Below are 21,739 nucleotides of genomic sequence, written 5' to 3' on the forward strand. Positions count from 1 at the left end.
ACCATGATAGTGAGAAAGTTAGAACACATACGGTACGGAAGACAGTTGTCACCTCCTTAGCTAATTCAACATAAAATTCATTTATGACCAAAATGTTCCACACCTAATAGTACATTCAAAAATTATAAAATGCATAAAAATCTTTGTACATCAGTGCTTGTCTCCACACAGGCAAGGTTGGAAACAATGCACAAGTGAGTATATGGTTAATTGGAAACACAAAACACAATGAATTACTACAAGGAATTATCAGTTTGTCATGAAAAATGTAGATACCTGCAATAATGTGGATTCCCCTTGAAAATGCCATGCAAAATGAAAGGTCACCTAAAACCACAGAATCCAATACTTAATTTATAAAAAACCCACAGTACCATAAATCTATGGAAACAGAAATGGATTGGTGGTTGGGTGACTGGCAAGAGAAGGAACTGAGGGTAACCGTAAATGGATAAGGAATTTGATTGTAGTGACAAAAATATTTTAAAATATGACATAGATGATTGTCACACAAAAGAGTGAAATGTATAAATGAAATTTGTTTAGTTTAAAACTGTTACTTTGTTGAATTATTTTCTCCTCAAGATTAATAACCGTTTTCTTATGTTTGGTATTGGCAAAATTAAATTTAAAGCCAAAATTAATAATAAAAAGAAATGAACAGGTGAAAAGAAGTTTGCAGAATCCTTCTACCAACATATAATTAAAAGTTGGTGTGTGATTATCACATCATTTTAAATCAATATGAAATGATATATAATTAAAATGATTTAACATGTCTAATGGTTGCACTGAAAATATGCATTCTATATTATAAAGCCCACTTTAATATAGACTCTAATGAAGGAAAACAGTAAACAAACATGTAACTCATTTTATTAAAATAAGAATATCACAGTGTTGACTAGCTGACAAAGCAAATAAAGAAATGAAATTTTCAAGGAGAGCCTTTATCTGAGATAGGTTTGTGATTGTGAACATAAAACCCAGGCTAAGAAACTTTTACACAGTATTATTTTGAAGAAGAGAGGAGGAATGGGGGCAGCACGGGGGCGTAGTGGATATAATCATCACCTGTTACCCTGACATCCCATGTGGGTGCCAGTTCATGTCCTGGCAGCTCCACTTGCAATCCAGCTCCCTGTTGATGATCATGAGAAATCAGTGGAAGATGGCCTACATCTTTCCATCCATGACACTCACATGGACACCTGAATTAAACTCCTTGCTTTGTCATGAACTATCAATAGGCCACTGTAGATACCTTTAGAGTCTATCACCAGATGGAAGGTTTCTCCCACTCTCCATTTCTTTTCTGTGAATTGGTCCTTCAGAACAAAAACATTTGAAGAGAAGTATAAATTGCTCATAAGGAGGTTATATTCTGCAAGTTATTTTATAAGATCAGAATGCAAGATTGGTTTCATAAATCTTGGTTTCTAATCATTGAAAACTGTGAGAGCCTTAAGAGCTACTCTTCAAAACATCTGTTCCCTTGGAAACTATTCTATCCCTGAATCCTTTCAAAGCATTCTTCTTAGGTCTTAGGAGAATAATGTAGCACTTGGGAACAAAGATGCAGCCCAGGAGCGCCACACTGGAGGCCAAGATAGAGAAGACCTCCACAGCCACCATGACCTTCCCCTTGGTGCTGTGGTAGACAGGCAGGAAGGTCAGCCAGACACTGCAAAACACCAGCATGCGGAACATCAGGAACTTGGCTTCATTGAAGGTGTCAGGCAGATTCCCGGCCAGGAAAGCCACAGTGAAGCTCACCAGGGCCAAGGAACCCAGGTAGCCCAGGACACTGTAGAAGGCAGTGACCGAGCCCTTGTTGCACACCAGGATGATGTGGCCATGCTCAGAGTGTGCATCTGTGTCAATAAAGGGAGGAGAAGTCCCAAGCCAGATGGCACAGAGAGCCAGTTGGATCAGGGAGCAGATGGGAATAATGGAGTTAGGTACCCCTGATAGCAACTACTGTCTCATCCTTCTCCCTGGGCCAGTGACCTTGCAAGCCAGAAGGACAGTGATAGTTTTGGCCAGGACAGTGGAAACTGCCACAGTGAATGCCATTCCAAATGTGGTCTGCTGGAGGACACAGGTGGCTGTACTGGGACGACCAATGAACACTAAGGAGCAGAGGAAGCAGAAGATGAGGGCAATGAGCAGGATGTAGCTGAGAGAACGATTGTTGGCCTTGACTATGGGAGTGTCTTGGTGCTTCACAAAGACCCCAAGCACAACAGTGGTGAGAACAGAGAAGCACAGAGCTGTGCAGTCCAGGGTCATTCCTAATGGTTCATCATAAGCCAGGAAGGTCATAGCTTTGTGCAGGCAGTGATCTTGCTCTGTGCTGGCATATTGATGATCCAGACACTTCACACACTGGTGCATATCTGGTGAAAAATGTACAATAGCATTATCCAAAGTTCAGCTATTTCTAATTTACAAGGTCCTTCTTGAACACACAACTAGCTTGTTTATTTTTATTTTATTTCTTTGACTTTTGTTTAATATAAATTTCCAAAGTACAACTTTTGGATTATAGTGGCTTTTCCCCCATAACCTCCCTCCCACATACAAGCATCACATCTCCCACTCCTTCTCCCATCATATTCTTCTTTATTCATTTGCAAAGATCTTTATATACAGAAGATCAATTTAGTATAGTTTAGGCAGATAGTCCTTATTTGATTTTGAAGACAGCACACAAAAATGACATGTAGGACATTATTGGCCATCATTCATGCCCATCTCCCTCATGTTATCCAGAGTTATTACTTCACCTCCCTAAGTCCCTTCCATACTGATGAGTACATGCTCTTTTTCTCCTAACAAAGCCCTAAGGCCTACTCCCTGAGTCTACTCATGGTGATTTAAAAACATACCTTAACTTGTGTCTTGTTAGCACCAAAAAATTCCTTCTTCATGGTTTCTTCAGATTAGGAAGTGGTGATCAAGGTGCCAGAGGATTCCATGGTGGTGAGGGCTACTCTGCCCTTATATATGGTGCATTCTTGCTGCATCCTCACTTTGAACAAGAGCAAGTAGAGCCCTTGTTTTTTTATTTTTAATTTTTTTTAACAAATGCATTTTTTCATAGAAAGAACTTTAGGAACATAGTGGTTCATTCCCCTAACCCACCCTCCCACCCCAACTCCCATCCCACCTTCCTCTCCCTCTCCCAATCCTTGTCATTATGGTTCATTGTTAGTTTGATTTTATATACAGAAGACCAACTCCATATTAAGCAAAAATTTCAACAATTTGTATCAATGCAGACACACAACATATACAGTTTGGGGGAAAATTTGCAGTTGGTTCTCATAGTACACCTCATTAGGGACAGAGGTCCTATATGGGGAGTAAGTGCACAGTGACTTCTGTTGTTCCTTTAGCAATTAACACTTTTATGCATGACATCACTGATCATCTGAGGGTCTTGCCATGCATTGTAAAAGCTATGGAAGCCTTTTTGTGAACATAGACTAAATCAACATTTTGACATGGCCATAAGCAAAGTGGATGCTCTCTCTGCCCTCCAGAGAAGGGAATATTTTTCTTAGATGACTGTTTCTTTCCATTAAGGACTCATAGAGATCCTCAGTGTAGGCTATTTTTTTGTCAGAGTCTTGGATTTCTATGCCTGTGATGAGCCCTTATTTTAATGGTGCTATTCATTCTGTACTCTCATGGCCTCATCAACCACCCAAGGGCTCAAGTCTGTTTTCAATAAGTGTTTGTTTATTTATTTATTTAAAATTTTCTTGAAAGACTGAGTTCCAAAACAGGAGGAGAATAGGAGGGAGGGAGAGGGAGAAGGACAGGAGGACAGGTATAGAGAGGGAGAAAGGAAGAGATGGAAAGAGAGAAAGGGAGAGATCTACTACCTGGTGATTTAGACCCCAGATGGTGGTAATAGCTGGAACTGAGCCACTTTGAAGCCAGAAACTGGGAACTTCTTTTGGGTCTCCTATGTGGGGGTGGGCTCAGAAACCTGGGCCATCTTATGCTGCTTTCCAAAGCATCAGCAGAGAGCTGGACTGGAATTGAAGCAGTTGGGACTGGAAGTGGTGCCCAGTTGGGATGCTGGCATCACAGCCAGAGGATTAACCTACTATGCCACAGTGCCAGCCCCAGGTTCCTTCTCTTAGTAACATGGACTGGGAGATTTACTTTGTGAATTTTGGGTGCACAGAAAGCACACAACCATCTCACTAAAGCACATCTCTCTTAGATAACATCTGTATTAAGTCATTCTAGGTGCAAGAACTGATTGAGAGAACACCATTAGAAGGCAGGTTTTCAAGTTCCGGAGAAACACAGAAGAGCTGTACACTTGATACCAGCTGGATTAGTTGCCACCCTTGAGCATGTTTTCATCAAGGAACACACTAGGATGCTGCCTGTAATCAAAGTCAGTCTGTAGTTCACCTTGAACCCTACTGGCATATTTCTACTTTCTTGCCATTTTATCCTTGAACATGAATTTTCTCTCCAGGTCTGTCAGTATTCTCTTCTTTTCTATATATTACCCCATTGTTGTCCGATATCTCAACTTGCAGATGTCTGCCAATATTTAGTTAGTCATAAATTTGCTAGATGAGAAAACCCCAGGAAGAAAGAAATGGATTGTAAACAGTTGAATGCTTTTGCAGACAAAACAACACACAAAGGCTAATAGCCACCCTAAATGGAAAAAAATTATGTGTATTTCACTATGAATCTGGGGCAAATTAATGTGGGAATCCCAGATAAAATCTGAGACATGAGAGGAAAATGAAATCACTCAACATGGGATTATTCCATGACCAAGAGAAACTCTCATGGTTCTTAAGTGGAGGAAAAGATTGTGATAAGGACACAGGTAACTCACAAGTAAAAATTCATGCAAGAAGCACCTTATAAAGCAATCTCATTAGACACATGAAGGAAAAATAGACATTTGTTGATGACAGCAGAATAAAAGAATATTAAATTTAAAATAACTGCTTGAGCCACTAAATCCCCAACTGTTAGATTTCCCAGTGTCAGAATCTCTTCTTACCACTGATGACCTGTTCGAAGAGATAAAGGATGGAATGATATATCGTATCCACTTGCAAACTCTCAGCAAAAGCCTGTTTGGCAGAGATCAGATACAGCTTTCTAGAGAAGAGGAGGAGGAGGAAATGAAGAGGACAGAGCAATCAGAGGAAAACTGGATGAATGACAAAGAAGAGAAGAGGAAGACTAAATACAGATCAGAAAATATATTTTTGCTTAGAATGGAATTTTCCACTTATCTCGCCCAGAAAGCAACATAGATAGTAAAGAGATACTTGAAAACGCAAGTTTACAATTTGTTGTGTTGGAAACATATAAAATCCTGTGCCCAACAATTGAAAGATACCTCTTATGGTCAGAACATACGAGGGTGTATAAGCTGTCAACATGAAATCGACTGTTCATCATGACTGAATACTCAGGACACTTGAAACACAAAGGGCACCTGTGTCCTAACCTTGGGGAAGTTTTGTGTCAGTGCCTGCAGAAATACATGATGTGTTTCTTGACCTGCAAGTCAATCTGCATGCAAGTCTTGAGTTAAGATTCAGAGAATAAGACCTATTTGCAGTTAGAACTGCTACCAATAGTCATTATTTATATGAACATACTTTTCAGATTTCCATAGAAGACTAGATGGCAGCCATTCAGCTTCACTAGGTGCAGTGCCTTTTGATCTACAGTACTTGAAGTCCCCCTAGTGATTCTGACATCTTCTAAATGTTCTGCATTTAAGATTCTCCTTCATTCAGGCTTTGAATCTGAATTAGTTTCCTGATTTGGGGTGGGAGCTGATGCCCAGTTTTGAAAAGGAGGAGGCTTAACAGTTATAAATGCCAAGCCTTGTACTCCACCATTCTCCACACTTCGATATCCTGCCTCTGCTAGCCACATAGCCCTCAGATGAGTTATTCTTTCCAAAGACCTTGCACAAAGTCATGTTCATGATGATGCTGTTTGAGGAGTCATTTAATGATGTGCTAATATAAATAACCATTTTTGTTCCATGATGGAACATGTGCAAAATTCAGCAAGATTGATTTGTTTTTAATTCATTTTGCTTTCCTTTGAAAATCAATTTCTCTTCCTTGTGGAACATGTAATTTAGACAGAACATTCCAGCGCCTGTTCCGGCATTTGCTACAAATACAAAATCCAAGGACTTGGGAGAGTCATCTGTTGACACAAATGAGAGTAACTAGTGTTCATCCCAATTTACTTGTGTTAGTAATAACATACCATGACTTTATGACTTAACAACAGAAATTTATTTTTCAGAATTTCTCTCAGCTGGTAAGACCAGAATCAATATACATGAGGTTGGTGTTTGTCCAGGACACGTTTCCTGCCTCCACTAAAGATAGTTTTCCTTTCCTCTTCTCACAGTCTTCACCTGTTAGAGAGATGTAACAAACTCTCTCTGCAGTCTCATATTGAAAATTCCAAGAAAGCAACTAGGTAAGCCATAAAAATTGCTATTACCTCCCAAAGACCTCATCAACTATGATCATGCTACAGAGCAGTATTTCAACCTCCCCATATTTGCACAAAACCTTCATTCTCTAGTAGTTCTAAGTTTGGAGTTGATAATAATCATGGTTGGAGACATTTACCAAGGATCCCTAAGGATCCAAGTGCCTTTTGTGGCCAGGGAAAGCAGTGGAATATGGCCCAAGTCTTTGGTCCTTTGCAGCTATTGGGAAGACCTGAAGAAGCCCCTGGCTCCTGTCTTTGGATCAGCTCAGCTCCAGCTGTTGTGATCATTTGAGAGTGAACCATGGGATGGAAGATACTCTCTCTCTCTCTTTCTGACTGTATCACTCACATTCACTCTCTCAATCTTCCAAACAAAATCTTTAAAACAAAAATTATTGTAGCCAATTGAGCAGATGTGAGGTGATATCTCAGTGTGATTTTGAATAGTATTCCAAGTGTACTAATGTTTAGCACACTTGGTAAGGCCTTTGGCTCATCTATTTGTGCAGGAATGTCTGTTCAATTCCTCTATGCAGTTTGGATGATATTTGTATTGTCCCTTCTGTTTTTTAATTTGTATGTTGGAAACGTATCTGGAAGGATATGTAGCCATATTCTCCCATTTTCTCTCAAGTGGTTGACTCTTGAAATCTCTCCTTCCAATTACATAACCAGTGGCTCAGGCACTGCAGTCTGATCTCCCCTCCTTCTCCAACACTGTTGCTTTCTCTGGCTCTTGGCTGCTGGGTTTTTCTGTTGTGTCCTTGAACATACTGCATGTCTGTACCTTCCACACTGATCCACAGCATTCTTCTTCCTTCCATAGAATTCCCACTGTGGTTTTCTCTCTAACTATCCCAGGAGAATGTATTTCTTCCACTTTTACTTTTATATCTCCTCCTAGATTATAACAGTATGTCCTTCTCATTCAGCCATCTTGGTCTCTCTTCAGTAATCAGCAGTATTATTCCTAGGTTAGATGGATAATGGTAGAAACAGAATCCTGATAGATTACCAGAAATGGCAAAACTAGCAAAGTGTCATGTTCTGTTATATTCAGAGGAGCTGCATCAGATTAAGCATGGCTAGAAGATGGATGATGTGGGGATTTTTGTCTGGGACATAATTCAGAATGGTTAAAAATGCAGTGTTGTAGACTTTACATACCAGCATAGCTAATTTGGAGTTACTGAGAATTGATACAGTGAGTGCTGACATGCCAGCTCACCTCTGCATTGTGAATTTTCTTAGTTTCCTTTACTGCTTGCTATGACATTAAGTTACAATGTACTTATAGTGATTTTTACTTTTGATTTGAAGGGTATTGAGCCTGAGAAGATAGTCCAGGATAGTCCATTGGAGACAGTGTTCTCGATGTAGAATGAGTGTAAGTTCATGTGTGTGTTCCCTGTACACAGAGAGAACTCGGTACCTACCCGCTCAAATGTCCACATATTTTTATTTTTGGAAATTGCTTTACAGTAACCTACATGATATTGGACTTCAATATAAATTATTAAAAGTCTCAAATAGAAAAAATATTATCAACTTTTATGATGTTGTTGCTAAAGTTCAATTTGACATAAATGTATAATCTCAGATTCCATATAAGTTTATGCAATTAGAATATATATTTCCCTGAATTAAGTCTGAAGTTCTAGAATTGAAGCATTCATCACAAACTATAAAAAATGTCAAATGCAGCATTAAGGATATAGAAGATGAAAATGTTAAATATGAAAGAAACACTGAAGCTAACAATATTGAATAAATCTGGGTGCTAATTTTTAAAAATTCATCCATAACTGTTTCATAACACACATTTTCCATGAATTTTCTGAAGCCTCCTCATTGCATGGAGTTCATCCTCTCCATTCCCAATCTTTTTTTCAGTGAATGGAGTGCATTAAGATTGACTCTATTTTTAGTTCCTACACATTAGAGAGAACAGTGGATGCTTGCTCTCTGATTTAGATTTATTTTTCTTGTTTAACTGAATAGACAACAAGCTTCATCAATGTACCAGTAATAAGTTTAACTCATCAAGAAATTATATTTTCAATTTTAGGAAAGTCACTGAATTCTGTTGTGTATTTTGTTTGTATACTGAATCTCACTTTGCATGTACCCCTAATCAAAATCTCAAACTGTTGAAATCTTTACTTAATATATGCTAAACTGATCTTCTGTATATAAAGAGAATTGAAAATGAATCTTGATGTGAATGGAAGGGGGGAGCGAGAAGGAAAGGGGAGGGTTGCGGGTGGGAGGGAAGTTATGGGGGGGGGAAGCCATTGTAATCCATAAGCTGTACTTTGGAAATTTATATTCATTAAATAAAAGTTAAAAAAAATCTCCCTAATGGCATCTGAGCAGTGGCTAAGCAATGAAGAATGTGTTTTACTTAAAATATTAGGCACCGCATATACAGTAATTTGAGTTTAGAAAACTTTTGAGTGGAAAAATAGAGTTCTCATATATGCCCTTTCTACCCCCTTATTAGATTTATTCTATTGGCAATACCTCACACAAGTATACAAGCACAAATGATTAGTCAGTGTTGATCCTCATTATTGCCTATGGGACATGGTATCCATTTTGTTCACTCTTGTGTTGTGCAGTCTGTGGATTTGGCAAATTTTTAATGCTACCTAGCTGCCCTGATGGTGTCCTACATAAGCATCCTGAAAGTCACTTGCATTCAAGAAGTATAGGTGTCTGGAGGCATCATTCTGCCCTTGGTGTTTGTGGTGGTGGGAATAAAGAGGTGACTTCCAGCTGGTACTGTCTGTTTAGAGAAAAAAGCTATAAGTACTCAAATAGTTCCAGGTTCTCATGAGAGCATCAACCAAGGTTGTAGGTGCAAAAGCAGATCATTATGGGATTACCAGGGTTAACAGCAATGTGGAAGTTTTTTATGTTTTACAACTAAAGATGAAGTGATTAGAAATGCAGAATGGAAATATCTGAATTCAGGCTGATTACTGGTTGCACACTGATTGAAAACCACATGTCTTAGTGGGCATCTCTGTAAACAGGACTGGTTTGGGGTCCATGTGCTATCAAAGTGATTTGTGGCTGCCCAGAATACTGGCTGAGGGAGGCTGCCCTGTTGCACTTTGGGTCATTATAGTGTGTGATGCTGGAGATTTCTGGTCTGAAAGCTCACTGAAAGCCTCACCTGATGCCCCCCTTCATGCCCTCTGATGCAATTCCGGTACATAATTGCCAAAAGTTCATGGAGTGGTTTATTGACAAAGCCCTTGGACCAAATGTAACTAGCAGGAGTTTCTCCCTTGAGTCTTTGTATCCATGGACTTGGAGGAAATCCTGGCACATGTGGTGAGGAGAATGATTCACAAACATGTTTTTCTTCTTGTGTTTTCCACCAGGACAGAAGACCTGAACTGCAGAGCCTCAGGGCAGAAAAGTATCAGATTCCCCCATGGATGAGTGGACAGCTGGTGGAAAGAAGTCAGATGGAGCAGTATTAAAGTGGCTTGTTTGAAGCAATCACACACACACACACACACACACACACACACTATGTATCCAACTGCATGACCCTGCATGTTCCAGTGCTCTTGATACTGATGTTTCCTTTGATCTTTCTGTTGCTCTTTCTGCAGCTGTATCTCCTTGTGACATGTCAGGATGGTCACGACTGCTATTCCCAGATGGAACAGAGTTTTTACAAGGATGGAGATATTGAGATTGCTGCTTTTTTGCACATTTACACATATGAGGTTCCCATAATCATGAAGAGGTTCATCAAATATCACAGATTCAGATGGTAAGTTCTTCTTGCAATAATCATTTTCCATTTATTTACATATTAGCTACTTGTTTTTCGGTCTGCAAATCTATAGGCAAATATGTTCTGTATGCCTGCCCTGTCCATCTTCTGTCCCTCCTAAAAACTACTGGTAATTGATTTGGGGCATGAAGAAGACATTTCTTTCCGCCTGGCACTGTGGATTGTTCAGGGAAATGTTGTCTCATCAGAGGAGGAAGCAGAGTCTGGTCGGTATCCTCCTGTCCTTCCCTGTCCACTTTCATCAGCCCAGGGGCCTATTGTGCCTCAGTAGCAGATTCTTACAGAACCCATGCGCTGAAATGAATGAACTGAGTTACATGAGCTCTTCCACATGTGCTCATACTCTTTTCTGCTAAGTACTAGATTTGTGGCCATGAGAACACTTCATTTCTTCTATAGTTGTAAAGGAGGAAAGATTCAAAAAGTTTTTTCTATGTAAAAGTAATCTCAGGGCAACACCATTGCACAAATATAGTAATTATATTTTAATGATGAATATACCCATAAGAATTTCAATGGTTATAATCTACTACATTTACAGTGTTTCCCTGATTCTGCCTTTTCTGGGAAAAATAGATTACTTAAGGGGGATTATTCTGTTTTTTTTTTTTTGCCCCTCTTGAAGATCCTTTATTTGTAGCTAAATATAAATGTTTCATATACATATATAGTATATATAAATTATATGCGTGCAGAATATAGTATCTTGTAGGACAGCAGAATTGTTTTTTTCAAACCTGTTTATGAAAGTGCCAATTTTCTAATTGGTTTCTTCTGTAAGGCTATAGGAAGTAGGTTGCAGCTGCATAGAACTTTGGTAGAAGGTAGGTATTAGGACATAGATCATTTCAGTATCATTAAAGCCAATGGATTTGAGAAGTATAGTTGGTGCCACCAAGGTGATGCAACTGATGAAGTATTTTAGGCATTTATCCAAAGATCTCTGCAGAAAAAATCTAATGGATACTAGCTTGGTGTAACAATATTACTTCACATGGATTTTTATAAATTCACCTAATTTAATATGTGCACATGGGGTCCAATTCATGAAATATATATTTATTACTACTAGTAGTATTCCCCATGGTTATGCATGCAGCACATCATTTTAGTGTACCCTTAATGATGGAGACCAGGAGGTAGTGAATTTCCAGTAGTAGGAAAAGAGGCTATGAATAGAGCCCAAGTTCCTCCAAGATGTATGCCATGCAAACTGGAGATCATAATCAAATCTTAGCAAACCCAGGGAAAATATCTGTGTTGATGATACTTGGAAAAACAAGAAATACTGAACTGTCAATAGATTTCGATGCTATACCCTCCAATGTTAGATTCACTAACTTTAGAATATACAACAGTTACTGATAAACTGTTTTTAGAGATAAAGAACACAGCATAAAAGAGATAAACTCTTACAAAGTCCAGTGTGTCAAAGAGCCGTCTAGACATTTTGGTATAAGGCAGCAGCTGGAGAAAGAATTTAGAGGATGTGGAATAATGGAAATGTCATAGTAATGAGGAGAGAAACAGATATATGAAATACAAAACTGAATTTTATTTGATTCATAGCAATGATTTTCAAATTTCCTCATTCTACAAAGTATGAATGACATATTTGGATAGCAAATATGTATGCAAATTATATATACATAAAACACTATATATATAGCTACTGTGTGCATGGTTATAGTATACCTATGTATGGATATATAGAGAGAATACGTATATAATATGCATACATATATACATACTATGTTACAGCAAGGACCAAGAACTGAAAAACTGTCACTTCCTCTGGAGCACACAGTGACCCTTAACAAGCAGTGTACATGACATAGTGTATTCATGAGGAATCAACACACAGAACATCAGAAATAAATACAAGGGGCTCCTCATTTGCATTTTTTGTGAAATGTCAGATCCTAAAAAGTAGAAATGCATCATTTTCTATGCATGGAAGGCTATTTATATTCAAAATTGTAGGAAAACTTGAGTGAAGAAGGCCTGTTTGGAGTAAATACTGATATCACTCATAATGAAATGTAGAAATGCATCATTTCCTTCACATGTAAGGCTATTTATATTCAGTATTGTAGGAAAATGTGAGTGAAGCAGGCCGGTGTGGAGTAAATACTGATATCACTCATAATGATTTACTTTAACATATGTTTAGTGTTCTAAATGCATGACTGGCTTAATTGTAAAGCATCAGGTGCCTCATAGCCCAGTGATTCATGTTCACCCAGGGAGTGTTTCCACCTTCTCTAAAGTGCTCCTCCCTTTTCACTATTTCCCTTCTTTCAAGCTCTGAATTCAATTTTATTTTCTTGGCTTGTGATGCTTGTTGATGGGTAAGTATGATGGGGAAAAGATTTTTCAGGATCAATTACAGACTCCCATCTACCATTCTCAGTACTGTGACATCATCCCTCTTTTTGAACACATAGCCTTCAATTGAGTTATTCTCTTTTGCCTTTACAACCTGCAGCCTTATGATCGTATGACTGCTATTTCAAGAAGCACTTAATGATGTGGTAAGATGAAGAATCATTGTAGTTTGTGGATGTAGGAAACATTTAGAGGCAGTGCTAAAGATGATGTGACTTTCCTTGTCATGCTTTCTTTGACAACTGGAGTGTACTCCTAGGTGTGCATGAACTTTAGAGAGGACATTCCAGAGCCTGTTGTAGCATTTACTTTAGATATCAAATACACACACTTAGAAGAGGTAGCTGTTGCTAGAGATGATGAAAATTGATGAGGTTTGCATCCAAAAATAAGATCATGTTCTTTGGCTACATGGACAACCATGGGATAACATGCCCAAGACATTATGATGTGAAAGCAGATCTTATTTTTCAGAATCATTTAGGCTTGGAAACCAGTAAAAGTTGGTAGCAGCTTTGGTTCTGGTGAGGACGTGTCCTGCAAATACAACAGTTCACACTCTGTACTCAGCAAATCTACACAGATTAGAACATATGAATTTTGGCCATGACCAATCCATCTTTCACAATAATCACAGAATTGATGATAATCTGGATTGGAGGCTTTTCCCTTAAAGATCCTTGTGCATTTCATGCAGGTTTAAGTCCAAAAACTACCAGTATGCTCTGGCCTTGGTTTTTGCTATTGAGGAGATCAACAAAAACCCCCATCTATTACCCAACATGACCTTGGGATTTGGTATCTATAATGTCATGCACAGTCATATAACTGTGATGGAGAACCCCTTCATCTGGCTTGTGGGACTGGAAAAGTACGTTCCTAATTACACATGTAAGAAACAGAGCAAGTCTGTTGCTGTAATATCAGAAAGCAGCATTGCTGTCCAAATGGGGACACTGCTGGAACTCTACAAAATTCCACAGGTGAGTGTGTAGTGAAAAAGTGGGATAAAGTACATCACCTTAGGTGCCTTACTTAGATCCAAAAATTTAAGGGAAAGAGACCTTATACATTTGACACAGTATGTGATCTAAAGAGAATGTGTGCAGAGATTTTGTGGATTAGCCACATTTGTTCTGAAGCAGAGGTGTGGGTGAGTGAAAAGGAGAAATGTTTTTCTCAACCTATGAGTCTAATGATTCATGAACTAGGAAGATCTCATGTAGTGGGAGATGAGAAAAATGAAATATTCTAAAATCTGACTCTTCGATTATCTGCTTAATTTTTTCAGGAATAATATTTTCCACTATGACAATACCCTTACACAGATTTCTTGCCTTTTCCCTTAGCTGACTCTTGGGCCTTTTGAACCTCTTCTGAGTGACAGTGGTCAGTTTCCTTCCCTCTATCAGATGGCACCCAAAGACACTTCTCTGGCCCGTGGCATAGCCTCCTTGATGCTCCACTTTGGGTGGACCTGGGTGGGTTTGGCCATCTCAGACCTCCCAAAAGGTATTAAGTTTATGACTGATTTGAAAGTAGAGTTGCAGAAGAATGGCATCTGTGTAGACTTTGTGGAATTGATCCCAGCCACTGAAGAGACACTTTCTTCATTCCAAAATAGTGCTCATATCCAGATCCTAAAATCATCAGCAAATGTGGTGATTCTTTTCTGTGTCACTGAGTCACTCATAGGCACCAGCTTTCAATCATGGTGGAAGTTAATGATGTGGAAAGTCTGGGTCACCACTTCACAATGGGATTTTGCCAGTACTGAGAAACCTTTCCTGTTCCACTCATTCCATGGGACCCTCATTTTTTCAGACCACCATAGTGAGATCTCTGGTTTCAAAAACTTTCTTCGGACAGCTAACCCTTCCAAGTACCCAGAAGACTCTTACCTCTCCAAATTCTGGTCACTGGCTTTTAATTGCTCAGTTTCTGGGGCATTCTGTAAAACTTTGCAGAACTGTCCACTGAATGCTTCCTTGGAATCCTTGCCTCCGCATCATTTTGATATGACCATGAGTGATGGGAGTTACAACATATACAATGCTGTGTATGCTGTGGCCCACAGTGTACATGAGATGCTTTTACAAGATGTGGAAATGCAGCCAGGGAACAAGGGGGCAAAGGTGGCATTTTCTCCCTGGCAGGTAACTTGGTTTCCATTGTTGACATGTACTCCTGAAGTGATCCCCTTAAGAACTTCTGCAGCTGTTCAATCCAAGTAGCTTGGGAACCTTTCTCCGAAACACAAGATAAAAATGAGCCTCTGCCTGTAATTTGTCATTAGCAAAAGGGCTCCAATGAAAAGTGGGAAGGTAATTTGGGTAAGCATAAATGCTGTGACTTAAAAATATTCTCCAATTCTGTCCATTTAATTTTGACATGTGAAATACATAGACTGTGTTATTCCATTTTCAACTTCAGCAGTATGGCAATTATTTTCAGGTTCAAATGTTACTGAGGAAGTTCTTCTACAATGAACATAAGGGATCTCATATACTTTGCACAGTTCTTTATTCTAGTAACTTTATTACAGATAGTTGTGCTAGGTACACTGAAGGAAAGAGTGTTGGTAGCTTGGAATGCACTGTTGGAAGTGGTCTGAATCTCACAGCTAGATATTTTTGATTCCCCTTGTTTTTATAGAAAAATGAGTGAAATCATACTTACCTTGATGTAGTTCTCATCAGGATTTTTTTTTTTACTTCAATTCATTTGGTGGTCCTAAACAGGTTCTATTGTTTATTTGTGATTACAGACAAAGAGAGGCTTTCTCTAACCTGGGTTTGGTGTGTTATAACTTGGTCAATCTTCATGAGAATATGATGTATTTTTTCAGTTGCACCCGTTTCTGAAGAACCTCCAATTTACCAATCCAGCTGGTGACCTAGTGAATTTGAATCACAAGAGGAATTTGGAAGCTGAATATGACATTCTCAACTTTTGGAATTTTCCATATGGTTTTGGACGTAAGGTTAAAGTAGGACGGTTTTCCCCATACGTTTCACAGAGTGAACAGTTGTCTCTCTCTGAGAATTTGATAGAGTGGGCCACAGGAATTACAGAGGTAAGTAGGACTGATCATAAGATTCACATGACACATTGTTACCCCCCCAACTGCTAAGGGAGTATGTGCAGTATGGCTTATTAAAAAGACACTTAGAGACATTAAACCACTCCACTTCCAATCAAAATACTTTCTTATGTTTTTAGTGTCTGAGAATGTACACACATTTGTTCGTGCAAGTCTTTTGAATCTATTTAAGAAAATCAAATAGAAGGTTGTAATTGTGTCAGAAACAGATGTTTACAGTTTCAGTGAACAGGTTTGCAGGACTTGAAAACCCTCTACTTGGAATTTATGTAATAGTCTGAATTATGACCAACACTCATCTGATTTTCGCTCAGATTCCACACTCGGTATGCAGTGTGAGTTGCAGCCCTGGATTCAGGAAAACCCCTCTGGAGGGAAAGCCTGCCTGTTGTTTTTATTGCACACCTTGTCCTGAGAATGAGATTTCCAATCAGACAGGTAAGTCAGTGCCTGCCTCTTGGAGAAGTTACCACCTGTTTCTTAAATTATCAACTTATCCATGGAAAGAAAATCTGTGGAATATGACTGCTGAGAACAGTCTTCCCCCCTTCAGGTAGAAATTAATCCTTATAATCAATAATAATCCACAAAAGGATAAAACTTTCCGCAATACATTCTGTATTATTTATGAAAGCATACAAAAGACTGAATGTCTCTGGAATGCTGACCATGTTGGAGTTCAGGCTGATATACATATGGTAAAAAATGAATAGAAACCAAGATTGGAGAATATTCACCCCATAAAACAGTGTGGCATTTCTAAGATTTATTGCATGAATCAGAACTATGTTATCACATGTATCATAAAAATTTTTCAGTTTTTGCTTGTGTTGTATGAGTAGTTATTTGTATCATATATTTAGTATCATTCTAATTTTTTGAAACATATTGTTGATAATGAAAGGTTCTGGCAACAGAGTACGGTCCATGGGAGTAGTGTGGTGTATGTGCTAATTCAGTATAGGAAAACTCATGTCTGAGTTCCTTGTGCTTGTACAGGTAAAAATACTTTCACCAAATTCAAGTGCACCATGCTTGGAGTGAGAAAGTGCAACTCTACACAAACTGTGTGTTATATGAAAAACTATGTTAGAAATCATAGAGTATATCATCCTGGGGATAATACCCATCAAATATCATAAATGGGGCTAATCTTAGCCTTTGACAAAAGTCATTGCTGCTCAAAATATAAATCTTCAAGAACCTTCTAATGCTTACATATGTACACACATTTATAAAATTCATATCAAAAGAACTCAAGATGACATACACGGTAATAAGTATGCATAGTGGACCTGGCACTGTGGCACAGTGGGTTTAAGCCCTGTCCTGAAGCACCAGCACCCCATATGGGCACTGGTTCTAGTCCCAACTGATCATCTTCTGATCCAGTTCTCTGCTGTGGCCTGGGATAGCAGTAGAAGATGGCCCAAGTCCTTGGGCCAATGCACACACATGAGAGACTCTGAAGCTGCCTTCAGATCAGCACAGCTCTGGCTGCTGCAGCCATCTGGGGAGTGAACCAGTAGATGGAAGACCTCACTCTGTCTCTACCTCCCTCTGTAATTCTGTCTTTAAAAAAATAAGTATGCATACCAAGGTAGGTCAATGACTGCAAGTTCAGCACAAGCCCTTAAAGGTAAAATGGGGACATTATAAGGAAATTGAAGTAAGTAAAAATTGGAAGAATTTAAAGTTGGTGATAATAAACAAGATTTATGAACCTCAGCAAGATGGAACAGTGTGAACAGTAAGATTACTCTATCTGTGTGTGTGTGTGTGTGTGTGTATACACAAAGAGAGCTGAAGGGGTCTATTTAGATGTAAAAATACTAATATTAGAGCTTATTAATCATTTAATTCTGATACATTGAAAAATATAGAATAAATTCAGATATTCTCAGATAGAAATATTATGAAATATGTTGAGCAATATTTGAAAAATCCAAATATCCTCACAGTTATTAAAATAATTCCCAATACTTGAGTTATGATAAACAATTTTCAGATGAACTCCTTTCTCAACTCCTATAGAGAACAGGAAAAATGGAAAAATTCTGTTTCTTCTATGGGAACATCTCAAGTTGATGGATCAAATACTGCCAGATATTTCAGCAAAATGCAATTGTAAGACACTGTTGTTGAAATAAATTCATACATTTGAAATCTCAAACAATTTAAAACTAACAGTATTTTTTAAATAGGCTACATCATGCCCAAAGAGTTTCATAAAATCTAATTCAGTTTATAGCACATGAAAATTGTAATATTAATTAGCATAACTGAAGAAAAATAGGTAATAAAATCTAAGTGATCTATGAATTGTAAACAAAGAACAAAACCACTCAAACATGACAAAAAGAAGGATCAGCTTTCAATCCTAAAGAATATTTTAGAATGCTACAAAACATGGAAATTATGGCTGAAGATTGGATACAAAGTTGATGAAAGAATGTAACTTCTACAGAAAATTACACAGGAGGTTCGGCTCCACGCATATTTTCAAAAAAGAATGACATTCAACTTACTAAAAAGGAAGATTTAAAAGTGGCATCATTTAAAGTGATATTGGGATGGTGTAATGAAATCAGTGAATTGATAATTGAATTAAGTAGTGCTGGTATACAAAATTGTACAAAGGAGTTAATTTTCCTTACCAATTCTGGAAACCAAAGCTACAAAAGATGGCACTTGTAATGTCTCAAAAGTATGAAATATACAAAGGTAAGACTAACTAAATATTGGAAGAAATCTGCAAGTTGAGACATCAGTCATCAATGGAGCAATATTTTGAAAATAGGAGGGTACAGATAGAGCTGGAGAGAAAATTCATGTTCAAGGATAAAAAGACAGGAAAGTGGAAATATGGAGTAAGTTTCAAGCTGGTCTACAGACTGACTCTGATTACAGGCAGGATCCTAGTGTGTTCTTTGATGAAAACATTCAAGGGTGAAAGCTAATCCAGCTGGTATCAAGTGTACAGCTGTTCCGTGTTTCTCTAGAACCTGACCATTTGCCTTCTAATGGTGGTTTGTTAATCAGTGTTTTCCCCTATCATAACATAATCCAGATTCTACCTTAAAGAGATATGTTTTAGTGAGATCGCTAGGTGATTTCTGTGCAACCCAAATTCACAAAGTATATCTCCCAGTCCATGACATCAATAGAGGGAACCTGGGGCCAGTGCTGTGGTATAGTATGTTAAGCCCCTGGCTGGGATTCTAGCATCCCTGTTGGTCAACAGTTCCAGTCCCAGCTGCTTCACTTCCAATGCAGCTCTCTCCTGATGCTTGGGAAAGCAGCTGAAGATGGCCCAAGTTTCAGAGCTCACACCAATACAGGAAGCCCAGAAGAAGCTCCCAGTTACTGGCTTCAAAACAGATGAGGTCCAGCTATTAATGTCTTTTGGGGTGTGAATCACAGGGGGAAGATCATTCCCCTCCTCTTTTTACCTCTTTCCCTTTCTCCCTCTTTCTCCCTGTCCTACTCTCCTTCTTTCCCTCTCTCTCCATTCTGCTTCTCCTCCTCCTTCTGAAACTCTGACTTTCATGTAAATTATTAATAAATGAATACTCACTAAAACAAAGACTGCAACCATTGGGTGGTTGAATAGGCCATGAGAGTATAGAGGGAATAGCACCATTAAAAGAAGGGCTCATTTCAGGCATGGAAAGCCATGACTCTGCAGTAAAAAATAGACTACATGGAGGATCTCTGTGAGACCTCTGTTGAAAGAAAAGGTCATCAAAAAGGGATGTACTCTTGTCTGAAGTGAGGAGAGAGCAGCCACTTTGCGTATGGCCCTGTCCAAATACCGATGGAGTCTCTGGTCACAAAAGGCTCCCATAGCCTTGGCAGATCATGGCAAGAGCCTCAGGTGATCACTGACATCATACATACATAAACATGTTAATCATTAAAGTAAAAACAGAGGTCACTGTGTACTTAGTCCCTATGTAGGACCTCTGTCCCTAATGAGTTGTACTATGAGAATCAACTGCAAATTTTGTTCCTAAACTGTGCTGTATATGTGGTCTGTGTGTGTGGATACCAACTGTTGAAATCTATGCTTAACATGGAGTTGGTCCTCTGTATTTGAAATCAAACTAAAAATGAACCATAATGAAGAAGTAGATGGTAGAGGAAGAGGAAGAAGGAGGTGTGATGGGAGTGGGAGGGGGAGGGTGGATATAGGGAAAAGAAATCCTATATTCCTAAAGCTGAATGTATGAAAAATGCAATCATTAAATAAAAACTTAAAAATCAAAGGCTGCTGCTTGCTCTTGTTCCAAGTGAGCATGCAGCAGAATGTGCCCTGTATAAGGGCAGAGTAGCCCTCACCACACATGCAACCCTCTGGCACCTTGATCATCAGTTCCCAATCCAAAGAAACAATGAAGAAGGAATTTGTGGTGTTAAAATAACACAGGTTAAGGTATGTTTTTAAAGCACCATGAATAGTTTCAGAGAGTAGCCCTTAGGGCTTTGTTAGGAGAAAAAGAGAATGTACTCATCATTATGTAAGGTACTTAGGAAGATGAACTATTAACACTGGCTAACATGAGGAAGATGGACATAAATAATTGCCAATAATTTTATATGTCATTTTATATGCTGTCTTTCACATCAAATAAGGACTATTTGCCTAAACTAGCTACAATGGGTATTCTAGAAGGTACTTGTGAATCAAGAATAACTGAACTTGGGATGATGTTTATTACATTTCTCACCAGATATGGACCAATGTGTGAACTGTCCAGATCTTCAGTATGCCAACACAGAGCGAGACCAGTGCTTCCACAAAAAAGTGACCTTTCTGTCATTTGAAGATCCCCTGGGGATGACCCTGGTCTGCACAGCTCTGTGCTTTTCTATCCTCACAGTTGTTTTTCTTGGTATCTTTGTGAAGCACCGAGACACTCCCATAGTCAAGGCCAACAATCGTTGTCTCAGCTATATCCTGCTCATTGCCCTCACCTTTTGCTTCCTCTGCTCCTTACTGTTCATTGGTCATCCCAACACAACCACCTGTGTCCTCCAGCAGACCATGTTTGGAGTGGCATTCACCGCAGCTGTTTCCACCATCCTGGCCAAAACTATCACTGTGCTTCTGGCCTTCAAGGTCACTGCCCCAGGGAGAAGGATGAGACACTGGCTGATATCAGGGGTACCTAACTCCATTATTCCCATCTGCTCCCTGATCCAACTGGCTCTCTGTGCCATCTGGCTTGGGACTTCTCCTCCCTTTATTGACACAGATGCACACTCTGAGCATGGCCACATCATCCTGGTGTGCAACAAGGGCTCAGTCACTGCCTTCTACAGTGTCCTGGGCTACCTGGGTTCCTTGGCCCTGGCCAGCTTTACTGTGGCTTTCCTAGCCAGGAATCTGCCTGACACCTTCAATGAAGCCAAATTCCTGACGTTCAGCATGCTGGTGTTTTGCAGTGTCTGGCTGACCTTCCTGCCTGTCTACCACAGCACCAAGGGGAAGGTCATGGTGGCTGTGGAGGTCTTCTCCATCTTGTGCTCCAGTGCGGGGCTCCTGGGCTGCATCTTTGTTCCCAAGTGCTACATTATTCTCTTCAGACCTGAGAAGAATGCTTTGAAAGGATTAAGGGATAGAATAGTTTCCAAGGAAACAGATGTTCTGAAGAATAGCTCTTAAGTCTCTCGCAGTTTCCAATGGTTAGAAACTAAGATTTATAAAACCGATTTTGCATTGTGATGTTATAAAAAAAATTACACAGTGTAACCATATTATGAATGTTTTATGTTTCTCTTAAAATGTATTTGTTCTGAAGCACCAACTCATAGAAAAGAAAGGGAGCGTAGGAAAAACTTTCCATCTGGTGATAGATGTTGAAGATATCTGCTGTGGCCCAGTGCTGGTTCTTGCCAAACCA

At 39.0% G+C, this 21,739-nt stretch overlaps 1 protein-coding gene across 1 annotated transcript in view; it reads left to right on the top strand.

Moving 5' to 3' along the window:
• The window catches only part of LOC127489053 (vomeronasal type-2 receptor 116-like), a 31,865-nt gene extending 10,364 nt beyond the window's left edge, over positions 1-21,501 (top strand). The window contains exons 2-7 of the mRNA XM_070067593.2: positions 10,155-10,318; positions 13,428-13,713; positions 14,080-14,886; positions 15,579-15,806; positions 16,148-16,271; positions 20,567-21,501. Of these exons, the coding sequence (XP_069923694.2) occupies positions 10,155-10,318; positions 13,428-13,713; positions 14,080-14,886; positions 15,579-15,806; positions 16,148-16,271; positions 20,567-21,501 (2,544 nt within the window). The remainder of the gene's footprint in view (positions 1-10,154; positions 10,319-13,427; positions 13,714-14,079; positions 14,887-15,578; positions 15,807-16,147; positions 16,272-20,566) is intronic.
• The last annotated feature ends 238 nt before the right edge of the window (positions 21,502-21,739 follow it).

The sequence above is a fragment of the Oryctolagus cuniculus genome, chromosome 16, assembly GCF_051225735.1.
Source record: "Oryctolagus cuniculus isolate XC-2025 breed Fujian yellow rabbit chromosome 16, ASM5122573v1, whole genome shotgun sequence".
NCBI classification, from domain to species: domain Eukaryota; kingdom Metazoa; phylum Chordata; class Mammalia; order Lagomorpha; family Leporidae; genus Oryctolagus; species Oryctolagus cuniculus.